The following is a 13,665-nucleotide window of genomic DNA, read 5'->3' as shown; positions in this document are numbered from 1 at the left end:
GCTAGGAGTAGCAAGTTTGTGAAAATGGTACTCAAATAAGGCACAACCTAAGAGGTTAGATTTAAAGTTCAGGAGACAAACTCACCCTTTGATGTCTTTGTTCCTCAGATTTCTCTGAACAGGGAAACAAACTCAGAAAGTTTCTTGTGCTGCTCCCACTTTCCCAATGCAGAAATGCTAGGGGAGGCCTCTCATTCATGAGGACTTGGCCAGCCCCAGTTCTGGGAGAGAGGGGAGGACTGGAATTATTTCTGCAAGGGAACTGTCCCTTCGCCTTCCCTCCCAATGGCCTGAAGCTCCTCTTTGGATAGCAGTTGTCCATCTGCCCCCTACAGGAAGTCAGGGGACATTACATTACATTACATTACATTACATTACATCAGCATTGATCTAACCCAGAGTAATGGAATGTGGAAATGACCTTGGAAGGGGAGCAGGTAAGAGATACTACCTAGGTAGGCTGACCATACGTCCCATTTTGAATGGGGCAGTCCCATTTTTTTAACATTTCCAGACCGTCCCGTCGTTTTAATATAAATGTCCATTTTGTCCCGTTTTCTTAAAAACCTTACTTAAAAATTTGAAAGTTCCCGCAAATCCGTCAGAATGCAGTCTGACTTTGAGTGGAAGGAGGGGGAGCTCAGCAGAAACAGTGGGGAAAAAAGCCGCAGAGCTCATCCTGGCAGGAAACCTAAAAAGAAAAAAACAGGATCAGCTGATAGGCTGTGATCAAAGGGCCAGCCGATTGGCTCCTGCCTTAAAATGGCAGGAAGAAAAGAACATAAAAGCACAGCCAGAGGAGGAACGGCTTGTCGGGGACAACCGTTCACCAGACTCTCCAGCCCAGCCTTGCCTCTTGCAAACTCTAAGGTGGGGTCGGCAACCTGCAACCCTTGGACTTCTCTCCAGCCATGTTGACTCACAACTGACGTCAAGTGTTCCTGCTGTTTTGAAGGGAGAATGCAACAAAAAGTGTTGGGCCAAGTCATAAATGTATCCCACTTTAACAAAAACACAAAGAAAACCCAGAAAACCTGCTCATCTCATCCTCCCATTTTGCCACTCTCAGAGCCCCCTCACTGTTAAGGGGTGTCCCTGGCCACAAAAAAATTGACCACCCCCCACTTCTAAGAAAACAACAATTCAATTCAATTCAATTCATTCAATTTAGGCACTCCCTGACTCTGAACTGATAACAGAATAGAAAGTACAATACAATAATTATAAAGGAAATCAGAAGGGATTTTTTTAAAAAAAACTAAACGTTTTAGGAAAGCACTTGGAAGCAGGGACGTTTCAAGGCTGTGAGAAGTAAGGGCAAAATTCTAGGGAATGTATATGTGTGCATGTGCATCTTCTTCCACAACCCAACACTGGCTGTTTGCTGAACAGCAAAATAATTCAACATTGCACTTGCATCCTGGTTCACAATAGCCCTGAACCGTGCTTTTCTGCAATTGGCAGAGTTTGTATTCTAAGCCTCAAGCCTCACTTTGCAAACCTCAGTGACCACCACAGGCTAAACCACTGTTTTTCAAACTTAGCAACTTTAAGAGATGTGGACTTCAACTCCCAGAATTCCGCAGCCAGCTGGCTGGGGAATTCTGGGAGTTGAAGTCCACACCTCTGGCCAGGGAATTCTGGGAGTTGAAGTCCACACCTCTTAAAATTGCCGAGTTTGAAAAACAGTGAGTTAAACCAGGGTCAAAGAAATCTCGGGATAGTTTAGCACCATGTGCAACTCGCATTTGGAGTTAATGTACAGGAAAATCCACGTCGGGTATAAAACGAAACCAAATCCTTCTTGCCTCTTAGAGATAGCGAAGATAAACGAATGGCTTGCATTATATTCATTTCCGGGTCCTATGCGACATACGCGACCTGAGGTGGATGACACCCCCCAGCTCCCCGCAAAGCACAGAAGGGGAAGGGTGCTTGGGGATCTTATTCATGCAGAAGTGGTCGTATAAACCCCGACATGATTTCATACAACACAATCAAGCCTTCCCCTATGATTTTTCCTTGCCCCGCAAGGTCCATCGGGAACCGTTAGTGTCTCTCTCCCCTCCTTGCAGGCCTACGAGCGAACTTCTTTGGAATCAGGGCGGCCGCAAGGCAAGAGGCGGTGGTGGGAAAGCCGCTCGCCACGCCCTTCCCTTGCCCGCCACAAAAATGGCCCCCGGAGATCACGCCCGTCTTCTGGCGAGCGGTGCGTCAGGAGAGACGAAGGCGACGCTGCGGCGTCGCTATGACAACGGGAAACGACGCCGCTGGTGAGTCGGGAAGCGGGCGATCCCCTGCGGCGGGTGCCGGCTCCTGCCTCGGACGCCCCTCTCCCTCCAGCAAGGCAAGAAGGGGGCAGGGGAAGCTGGCCCTCGTTCGAGCCCCCTTCCTGGACTCATTGCGTGAAGGCAGAGTAAAGCTGGAGTAGAGGTGGAGTAAAGCTGGAGTAGAGGTGGAGTAAAGCTGGAGTAGAAGGGTGCCTTGCCAGCGCTCACAGGAACCGCCGCATCTTTCCTTGTTGCTGGAAACAAAGCAGAGTGGGGGCCAGTTGGGCTTCCCTGGGGGGTGATCCAGCCATAATCCCCTGCTGTGGGTCTACAAGTAAGGTCTCCCCACTTCAGCTTGTTGGGGGCCACATGCTTTTAGGATTGCGGGCCTCGATTCCAGCCTCGTAGGGCATTTTGGAGCAGAGGACCCTGGCTTGCTTAGGAGAGGCTGAGAATGAGATGGAACTGATTGGCCTAGTTAAGCTACAGGTCAGCTGTGGTTTGTTGCATCAACTGCGGTTCGCTGGATGCCCAGTATGCCATACCCCGCTGGCCCTGAGGCTTCTTCTATTGTGTTGAGGTTTTTCTTTCCCCCCTCTTTTTAATTCCTTGTTTTCATGGTGAGTCACCCAGAGTCACTCTGGGAATTGGGCAGCCATCTAAATCTAAGCAATAAATAAATACAACCAATAAACCACTAACTTTAATGACTCCATTCGTACAATATTCTAGGCTACTGCCAAGCAACCCATAGTACAGTATGGCGTATGAACCCAGCAGTAGTGGCTTGGTTGATAAACTGTGCTTTGAAAGTCATAGTGGATTGCAGGGGATGAGTCTTGCAGAGAGAGTAGTAACGTGGTGCTCTCCATGGGTTGGACCACATCTCCCCAAGCCTTTGCCAGCATGGAGATTTTGCCTGGGAATCGGATCCAAATGGCCATTGCAGGATTTTGAGCCAGTTGCCCCTTCCTCAGACTCATTTACCTGGCAGGATTTTGGGGAATATAAGAAAGAGTTGGAGGAAAATCAAGTTATAAATAAATAAGGCTTTGTTATTATTTACTCCTTTTCTTCTCTTCTTCTTAGGCTTGAGCTACCTCTGCCAACAGAACCTTCCTTCTCATGGCGAGTTCACCCTCCTTTCAGCCCATTGAGGTGCCATCCAAGACAGTCAACATCACTGTGCAGAGTGGTTGTAACATGGTAAATGTCCCCTTTTAGTTCATTTGGGATTCCTAAATTGAGGATCATCAGAGTGGGTCTTCTGGCTGTATTACTGTCATCACAGAATAATCATTTTAAAATTAAAATGATTAAAGGGCATAATGCTCTAATAAAGTGTTTCTCAACCTTGGAAACTTGAAGATGTGTGGGGAATTCTGGGAGTTGAAGTCTACCCATCTTCAAGCTGCCATGGTTGAGAAACACTGCTCTAATAATTGGACCACATGTTAATATTGCTTTTATTTTCCAGGGTATTTAAAAGCTGGTTGCTGGCTTCTGGATTTATTTGCCCTGAGGTTACTTTCTTCTGGTCCCCCTGTGTAATTTGTTTTGGGATGTCTACTACCTTATAGGAAGAAGAAACATTAAATTACTTGAAATAAGCATTTTCATTAAAAAAAAAAAAAAGCATTTTTCAGGTTTTATTCAATGGCTCTGATTTTGCCTGAGTGAGTTGTGCTGGGAAGAATTCAAGATCAAGGAAAGTAGAAAAAAAGGAGAATCAGTTTTGCTCTGGGGGATGATGTTAGAATTTGTCCCATTTGGAGGAAGCTAACTGTTTTCTGGTGTCTGTCCTGTAGAAAGGCGTCAAAGGAGACAGTCCAGTTACGTACGTGCGTATTGAGTACAATGGCTCCTTCCTCGGTGACACCCCCAAAATGGATGCATCTGCAGAAGGAAATGTGAAGTATAATTTCACCACCTCTTTTGAGTGCCATCCTGAAGGGTTTCACTCTTTGGACGATATTGCCCATAAACCTGTGTTATGTGAGTAAGACTACCTCTGCTTCTGAGCTTTAACATCTGGGAAAGAATAGGTCCTTTTTGTTTTGCTGAGTCACTTGCAGGAGGTAAAAAAAACTGTGGCTGGTGATGTGTTGATGGCCATTGTTAGGGATGCTTTAATTTGAATGTGTGCACTGAGAAGGCTCAGGAGCCTCCGTGGCCCCCTCTAGAGCACAGTGTTTCTCAACCTTGGCAGCTTTAAGATGTGTGGACCTCAACTCCCAGAATTCACAGTGTTCCTCAACCTTGGCAACTTTAAGATGTGTGGACTTCAACTCCCAGAATCCCCCAGCCAGCATGGAATTCTGGGAGCTGAAGTCCACACATCTTAAAGTTGCCGAGGTTGAGGAACACTGTTCCAGCATTTTATGTCCAGTGATCAGCTGCTGAATAAAACTAAGGTGAAAAGTGCCTTGCATCCAGACTTTACAGTCAGCTTTAATAGACCTCAACAAGGCAAATGAGTGAACCAATTGTAGCTTATTTAGCAAACGATTGTTAAAATAAATCACCGCGTACCACAATGGGTGAAGGAGAGGAGCAAGTCAGTGGTAAAGGGGTTATAGTGCCTTCTGAAGAGCAATCATGCTGTAAAGTGCTGCTGCATCGCTCCAACATCCTGGATTTTATGCTTTGTTTCCCTAGTCACTGTGATTGAAGTCTTACCAAAGGAGAAGAAGCAAAAAGATGAGAAGGTTGTGTCTCTTGGACAGGCTGTGGCAGACCTTCTCCCTCTCCTGCAAGGTGGGTGAAAGAAGAAGCTAGAGTCAGTCTTGCAGCAGGACAGCCCTTTGGGTGACTGCACAAAGAAAGTCCTACTGAGCTGAAATGGACATCTTCCAAGCAAGAGTGTAGATCTTCAACCTGCATGTCCTTGCTATCATTACAGGTAGTCCTTGACATACAATTGGGACCAGAATTTCCATCATAAGTCATTGTGGTCATAAGTCGAGGCACCACGTGACTGGACCTGTTTTTATGACCATTTTTACATCAGTTGTTAAGTGAAACACAGGTCATTAAGCGAACCCCACTTCCCCAAGGGGCGTTTTTCTGCTGGAAAACAGCAAAAAGGTCACACAATGCAATCACGTGACCACTGGACACTGCAACTGGTCGTAAATGCGAGCCAGCTGCCAAGTGCCTGAAATGTGATCATGTGACCGTGGGGGGGTGACATTTTGCGACACTTGGAAGTGCTTTTGTAATGGCCATTGTAACTTTGGACTGTCGTTAAATGAACGGTCGTAAGTCAAGGACTGCCTTTATGCCTATTCTCTTGCACACATCTCTTTGATAATGATAAACGTTACACCAGTGTTTAAAGATACTTAGATAATCCTTTTTCTCTCTTCCAAAAAGAAAGCTTTCTTTGTCATGGCCTCAGATTGGCCCATTCCTCTCCCTCTTTTCTCTGCAGGATCGTGTACATTCAGCGCAATGCTTCCCCTGCATCCATTGCCTGGTTCCCCGCTGGAGGCCCTCCGACCAGAAATCAAGGTATTTATTAAAACAAAACAGCAAAAAAAAAAGTATTGAGACATGCTTTCAAATGAATGCCCAACGTTGCTTTGATTTTGCAGTGTTCCATCAATGTCTTAGTATCTGTCCAGGAGAGCTTATTGTCCCCAGCACAGCTGTCCGAAGGCAATCTTCTGAGAGCGACTGTGGAAGCTGTCTATTCTGCCCCCGAGGCATTCATCCTCACAGGGCCCCAATATAATTACATGGTTGGCTTTCAGGTGCCAGCAATTGCTGAGGTGAGTCAGCTGCTGAAATCCCAAATTCTTCTGTTCCTTTCCTCCAAGTCTGTTTCCTTTGCCTTCCAGTCTGGCAAATCCTGCTTTTCCTTATCAGCATATCCAGATATAGTCTGCTTCAGGTCCCAGTGGAACCACATCTGGCTATTGAAAGATGTCAGAAGTTGAGCCCTGTTGCTCCAAGGTTCTGATTTTAACCCTTCACCGACTCTGCCTGATAGATCCCACTTCTCCATATTAAAGCAAGGCTTTTACTGCTATTCTGTGAATTTGGATTTTGAGTTGTATATTCATTAAGACATAATTCCATTAGCAGATCTCAGCCAATCGTGCATTGTGTTACTAACCTGGTCTTCCCTCTTTTCTGAGCCCCATCTGAGTCTATAAACGGGGCTACATTGGCAGAGTTAACTGTGATTCTCCAGATCCAGGTTTCATGCAATGTATGGAAGAGATGAGCTTGGACGGGGAATCAGGACCTGCCTCTGAAGAAATAATTGTGTGGCCTCCAGCCCAAACTGACTTATTCTAATTTAGAGAGCAACCACAAATCAAGAATTGGATTCACACCTTGTGCTAAATCAAAACAAGGGTTTGCTTGGTTTCGTTTAACATGTGAACTCAGGTATTATAATTTGCAAACCCTGGTCTATTAGTGATACCCAAAGCATGAACCCAGCTCACTGTGGCTTATTCTGTGACGTGTGAACTCAGAATCTTGAGTCCACGAAGGACGAAGAAGGACCAGTATGAAAGCTGCTCATCTGGTAGCAAACCCATGTTACATGTAAGCTGTTTCTCCATTTTCTTTGTAAAAATAGGAAAAAAAATGGGAACCTGCCTCATATAATTAAGAATTAAAGCTCCCTGCAAAATTAAAGAGCCTATATAAATGTTGGTTTATTTAGTCCCCCTTCTGTGGCTATTTTAGAGGATGTTTCCCAAGATGTGAGTGTGCCCATATATTGTGTACCATATAATGGCTGAGTTCACAGAAGACATTTAACTTGGTTATGAATTAACTCACTTCCTGAGCTTGCATAATTCAGTGAATAATCAGTTAGCCAAATGAGTTGGTCTCATGCAAGCACCAAGCAAAGCAAAAAACTAACCCAGGTCTGACATCATAGCTGAACATGTGAGGATGCAACTGCTAGCTCTTTGATGATGTATACGAGTGACTTGTTAACTCTGCAAATTCAGGAATTTTTTCTTTGTGACCCTTCCAGAAAGAATGTCCCTTCCTATTCAAGAACGGGACCCTGAAACTTGGCGGTGAGAAAGAACCTGTGCCCCGGCCCAAGAAGTGGCCAGTTGCCAACATTTTAGCTCCTGGAGGACAGAACATCCCAGATGCTGTCATTGGTGGTGGTGCCTTTGAGGAGGAAGATGGAGAACTGAATACCCCAGAGGTGATTATGGCAGGGCTGGAGAAGCAGATTCCTTAGAACAGGAGTCATGGACCTCCAGATGTTGGCCAACTACAATTCCCAGCACTCTTCGCCATTGGCGATACTGATGAGAGTCTGGGGTCAGCAATGTCCCAATTGCCACCGGTTCCACATACCCGGCCCTGTGAGAACTGCCATACCAGATGCAGCCAATGGCTTCTTTTCCCCTGAGGCCCTTTTTCTCTAACAGCCAGGGAAGAGCATAGATTTGGGGTGATCATGCTATCCATCCCACTGTGAGTTCAAGTGTGCAAAATATGTAGAGACAACGTCAGATGCTGGCAAGCTTCTTCCAAGACCTGTTGCTCCCTACCATTCTTTATTTTATTCCTCCTGCAGGAGAAAGACTGTTGGTGCCTCTAGCTTGTGCCTCTTTTTACTTTTTCTGTGTCATGTTATATTTTTTCCCTGGTCTACCAATGAAACAAACACTTTTACTAACTTAATTCTTGGTCAGTGTTTTGGTTTGTTATTACAAAGCAGTATGTTTTCTTGATCTGTTGAGTTCTAGACCTGAACAGACTGGGTTCTCTCCTCCTCCTCCTCCTCTGTGCCGTCAAGTCGGTGTTGATTCTTGGCAACTACCTGGACATGTTCCTGTAGTGTTCAAGGCTAGATTTTCAGAAGCAGTTTTCCTTTGCCTTTTTCTTCCCAGGGCTGAGAGAGAGGGACTGGCCCCAAATCACCCAGCCAGCTTTGTACCTAAGGCAAGACTAGAAACCATGGCCTCCCAGTTTCTGGTCTTGTGCCTTATCCGCTACACCATACTGGCTCTCTTTATTTTTTTTAGGACCGGGAAACCAGGATGCAGGCTGAAACTGTTAAGAAACGGATTGTGTGGGACTTGGAAAGGCGTTGCTACCTCGATCCTATAGCTGTGCTATGGTGAGAAAACACATGCCATTCTCCAGCATTCCATAACTTAAACTCAGTGGGATGATCAGTGGAAAGATAAGCCTCCCAGAGTCCCCCCGTAGGGGAGAGATGGGCGGTGAATAAATTTATAAAATAAATAAATAAAGGATACGTGGGAATCAAGTAGTTAAGAGCAGAGACTTGGGGAATTGCCATCATTTCATACTCCTTGTTAGCCTTCTCTCCATGTTCTCCAGCTGAAGCTGATCTTGATTTGCTTTATAATTATTAATGGGTTACCTGAGTTAAAGCTCTTCGTAAATGCTAAATAAGGGTTATTACAACAGCCTTGCTTACACTAGTGTTTGCCATGCATTTTACAGGTAGTCCTCGACTTACGACCACAGTTGGGACTGGAAGTTCCATTGTAAGTCATTGCGGTCATACGTTGAGTCACCATGTGGCCAGACCCAATTTTACAGCCATTTTTATGGCAGTCATTAAGCAAATCACCGCATCGTTAAGTGAACCCAGCTTCCCCAATGGAAAACATCAAAAAATGGTGCAAAACACAATCAAGTGACCGCGGGACACTGCAACTGGTCATAAATGCGAGCTGGTTGCCAAGTGCCCAAAATACGATCATGTGACAGTTGGGGCGTGTGATGTTTTGCAATGCTCAAAAGTGCTTTACAGGCCGTAAAGCACCCATTCTGAGGCTGTCGTAACTTTGGGCCATCATTAAACGAACAGTCATAAGTCAAGGACTACCTGTATTTATTGCTTGCTTTTCCATCAAGAAATTCAACCATTTACAAGGATTCTCTTCCCACCTCCTTTTTCCACAGCTAGATAAGACTGAAAGCTACTTGTTATCTTCATACCCCCTTGACTTGCAACAAGTCCATACAGTCTACAAGAAAAAAAAAGTTAGAACCATGGTGACAGTTGCACCAACAATAAATGGAAACTTAATGTTAGATCTCCCTCTGCATCTCTGAGGCACCAGTCTTATGTGCCTGGCCTGGACATTAGAGATGACAACCAAGTTTGATCTTAAAGAAACAAACCAATGTTATCTACAAGTATCTGTGTTGTTGTTGTTGTTATTATATCCTGCCTTATTTTGTACAACCCAAGGTGGTACATACAATGCTCCTGCCTCCCGTTTTCCCCACCACAACCCTGAGGGGTGGGTTAGCAATCTTTGCCCCCCCTTTGTTGGTTCTGAACATCCAATCAGACGCCCATCTGCATACTGTACATTCCTACCTTTGCTGATCATGTGACATTGATACAAACATACCCAGTGCCCCTTTGAGCCTCAGGCTACCAAACAATTGTAAGTGGTTTGTTCTTGGTCTGTTCCTGTGTGACAGCTTTCGAAAGCGGATTGCCGACTGTCGGTGTTGGCCCGTGGAAATTACGAGAGTGCCAATGGTCACGTCCATGAAAGCCAAAGGTGGCAAAGGAGAGAAGGTGAAGTACCAGTTCATCATCATCATCATCATCATCATCATCATCATATTTTTAGCCCACCTTTTTAAAAATTTGTATCTTTTTAATTTGGTTAGCTTAAGGCGGTGAACATACTTAATACTTGTTCCTCCTTCTATTTTCCCCACAAGAACAACCCTGTGAGGTGGGTTGGGCTGCGAGAGATTGACTGGCTCAAAGCCACCAGTCAGCTTTCATGCCTAAGGCAGGACTAGAACCAACAGTCTCCTGGTTTCTAGGCCAGCACCTTCACCACTACCCCAAACTGGCTTGCTCTACTGTTTTAATCGGTGTTTCTCAACCTCAGCAACTTAATGTGTGGACTTCAACTCCCAGAATTCCCCAGCCAGCAATGCTGTCTGGGGAATTCTGGGAGTTGAAGTCCACACACCTTAAAGTTGCTGAGGTTGAGAAACACTGGTTTAAACAGTAAAAGTAGGTGTGGTGTGATTAAATGTGTGTTTATATGTGCTACAAAAAGATGACTTTTCAAGTACTACAGAAGAGATTCTGGCTACTCCTTTTGAGCTGTTGTGACTATCAGGGAAGATTATAATCTAAACTGTCCTTTTCCAGGGAGGTGGTGGTGCAGATGAAGACCCAATTTCCTTTCATGGCGTGGCTTTTGTCAGCTTGGTGCCTTTGCTGTATCCTGGGGTGAAGCGGATCCGGGGAGCATTCCGCATTTTTCCATACCACGACAGTGAGGTGTTTGAAAAGGTAAGCGCTCTGGTTGCCTGGCTGATCGGTCTGGATTCTTTTGCTTTAGCTTTTATTTAAAATGGTTATGTCCCACCTTTCTTCCGGGGAGCTTAAAGCAGAGAGCAATTTCAAAGAATGTGTAATACAATTAATAATACAACGTTATTAATAAGCAATGTTGTATTTAAAATGAAACATTCTTAGCATTAAAGCTGCCGATGCCCTCGCCATGTGTCTGGAGGGTTCAGAGCGAGCAGAATTTCTCAGATGTGAGCGAGAGGTAAGACCAAAGGGCCAAGTTCATCCTTGGATGTGTCTTCTAATCATTTGATTTTTTTTTCCTTGAGTCTTCTGGGCACTGTCCCAGATTCTGTTAGGTGAGCAGAAGACTGAAAACTAATGTAATAGTTTCGATAGTGGCCTTACCTGTGCAATAGGCCACACTGAGGGAGACAGGATAGGTCCTTGTCAGACATTTTTGTCTAAAATGGAAGGAAACAACCATTTCCTTTATCACTTAGAGCATCCTTTCTCAACTTTTTGACCCTGGAGGAACCCTTGAAATATTTTTCAGGCCTCAGGGAACCCCTGCACATTCAGGCTGAAATATAGGCAAGAAGTTACAAAATTACTCTATTCGTTTCATGGGTAGCCCTGTATAGATGCATTCACAGTGTTCTTCAACTAAAAAAAAAAAGAATGAAGTGTACCTCTTTCATGTGAAGTTGCCCAAATTTGAAATAATTTTTTAAATAAATCGTGATCTCCCAGGGAACCCCTAGTGACCTCTTGCGGAACCCAAGGGTGCCACGGAACCCTGGTTAAGAACCCTGGTAAGGATGGATGTAAACTGCCAGGAGTCACTCCTCATTGTAGCAGGTTCAAATCTAATCAATAAGTATATTTCTTAGGGCAGTGAGTTCCACAGTTCAACTATGCCTTGTGTAAAAATATCCTTCATTTCGTCAGCCATAAAACTCTTGAGTTTCCCATCCCTTCTAAAGAAAGCAAAAAACAAACCAGTTTCATGGGATTGTCCTCCATGGTCACAATGAGAGAGTTTCTGGAACTAAACTAGCCCTGTTAGATAAGCCCATGGAGTTACCTTATTCTCACTTCGTGCCTCTTTTGTTTCAGACCAAGTGCCTCTTCAGTCTTTTTCGTGACGTGGGCCATCAGGCCGCTCTTAATAAATTTGGGCCACTAGGAATGTACAGCCCCCATACCAAAAGCATCCTTGGGAAGAATGTAAAAGACGACAAGCCAGTCAAAGAATTCATGCTGAGAAGGGTGAGGATGGCAAGAAAGTAAGTGCAAGGAGATAAAGTCCTGTTGTATTTAGAAGAAGGAAAGTATATTTTTCTCCTAAATCTGGGTTAGGGCTTTGTCTGTGGAGGTTACTCTCCAAATGAGAAGGTGCCTGACTATTGGTCGTTGTATTGCAACCGTAGCTTTTAGCATAGAGCAGTGCAGTGCGTTGGATCTGATTCCGTGAAGAGGCCTTATAGTGTGCGGGTGCACGTGCGTGTCAACTTATTACCTGCGTGCTGTTCTTTGTACCAGCCACGCCATCCCAGGAGAAGGAGCAGCTGTTTTATGAAGTTACGGACAGTTGCTGCGCTCATGCATCTTCTTGGAATAGATTTCGAAGCATTATACAGCCCTAGAGTTTTGCAACAGGACAAACTGTAGAATAAGATTCATATAAAAACAGAATGTGAGGGTGAACCCAATCATTAAGACCGCACAGATTTAAAAAACCAATGCGAATAGGAAAAGACGAGCCGGTGGTTTTAGCTGAAAGCTTTAGTCCATCCGCTCGTGCCTCTCACCAACTTTAAATTAGGCGGCACCACACGTGAAACAGAGACAGCTTTCTGAAATGCCCTCCAGGGACAAGACTTCCTTTTTTTGCTTCCTCTTCAGCCATCCACTATTATAAGAAAGGATACTTCCGAGATCACCGTAGAAGCTGCTGTATCTGTATGCCAGAACATAGAGGGACAGGTAAATTTATTGTTTAAAAAGATGTTGGGTCGATCTGTAGATAATACCTGGACTCTCAAGTCTGGATCTTGAGTCACGTGAAAACTGTGGGCATATGCTTCTGAATATCCTCAAAGTGCATTTCTCTCTTTCTCTCTCTTGTCACTGGGTTATTTCCAGTACGATTTGCAGCAATGACTTTGCGTTAACCTGGGTGTTCTCCAGATGCTTAGATTTAAGGTCCCAGAATTGAAATCTAATGTGTTTGGGTTAAAAGTTTAGGGAATGTGGCTATGGAAACATTGTAGGACAGCCTTTCTCATCCTTTTGACCCCGGGGGAACCCTTGAAATATTTTTCAGGCCTCGGGAACCCGTGCACATTTGCGCTCAAATATAGGCCAGAAGTTACAAAATTATTATATTTGTTTCGCGGGCAGGCCTGTATAAATGCATGAACAGTGTCCTTAAACTGAAAATAAAGAATGAGACATACCTATTAATGTGAAGTGGTCCAAATTTGAAATAATTTTTTAAATAAATCACGTTCTCCCAGGGAGCCCCTAGTGACCTCTCACGGAACCCTAGGGTTCCATGGAACCCTGGTTGAGAAATCCTGTTCTAGGATTTGGACCACACTCCTGAAGAAACATCAACCACTTTCTCTTTCCAGCAATATGTAGAAAGTGGGAGTTTTCTTGTGATAGAATTTACGCTGGATAAAGCTTTGGTGCCCAAGCGTCTGCCAGAGGAACTCGCCAGCCGGTGAGTGCAGTAGTAGTATGGATAAGCAGGGTTGGGTCAAAGTCTGTTTTTGATGCTCTTGTGCATCCTTGGTAATGCTGCTCATTCTCTGTCAGTAGAAGGCATGATCCTTACTCATCCCATTCATTCCATATGTTGGGCCAGATCAGTCATTGCCAAGGTTGAATGTCATACTGAATTCTGATCTCATCATGAGCCCACAGGATTCCAAGGACACAGGGGGATGGTTGGTCACCCAATACTATAGTACATTGCATCAAACTGGATTTTCAGGACCTTGGAGAGCTCCAGCACCCAGTTTGCTCCTACAAAGCCTACAACCCAGCTGAGTTAGCCCTCTACAAAAATTTCTGTGGGGAGACATTATC

The 13,665-nt window shown here is 44.7% G+C and overlaps 1 protein-coding gene across 1 annotated transcript in view; it reads left to right on the top strand.

The window, feature by feature from the left end:
* Positions 1-2,472: 2,472 nt before the first annotated feature.
* Positions 2,473-13,665, top strand: part of CFAP70 (cilia and flagella associated protein 70) — a 33,396-nt gene continuing 22,203 nt past the window's right edge. Inside the window, exons 1-13 of the mRNA XM_063315091.1 lie at positions 2,473-2,609; positions 3,360-3,476; positions 4,079-4,265; positions 4,929-5,027; positions 5,704-5,783; positions 5,867-6,043; positions 7,273-7,455; positions 8,285-8,379; positions 9,729-9,828; positions 10,423-10,566; positions 11,686-11,838; positions 12,475-12,555; positions 13,206-13,297. Of these exons, the coding sequence (XP_063171161.1) occupies positions 3,396-3,476; positions 4,079-4,265; positions 4,929-5,027; positions 5,704-5,783; positions 5,867-6,043; positions 7,273-7,455; positions 8,285-8,379; positions 9,729-9,828; positions 10,423-10,566; positions 11,686-11,838; positions 12,475-12,555; positions 13,206-13,297 (1,472 nt within the window). The 5' untranslated portion in view covers positions 2,473-2,609; positions 3,360-3,395. The remainder of the gene's footprint in view (positions 2,610-3,359; positions 3,477-4,078; positions 4,266-4,928; positions 5,028-5,703; positions 5,784-5,866; positions 6,044-7,272; positions 7,456-8,284; positions 8,380-9,728; positions 9,829-10,422; positions 10,567-11,685; positions 11,839-12,474; positions 12,556-13,205; positions 13,298-13,665) is intronic.

Source organism: Candoia aspera, chromosome 14 (assembly GCF_035149785.1).
Source record: "Candoia aspera isolate rCanAsp1 chromosome 14, rCanAsp1.hap2, whole genome shotgun sequence".
NCBI classification, from domain to species: domain Eukaryota; kingdom Metazoa; phylum Chordata; class Lepidosauria; order Squamata; family Boidae; genus Candoia; species Candoia aspera.
This window is presented reverse-complemented; position numbering and strand designations above follow the sequence as displayed.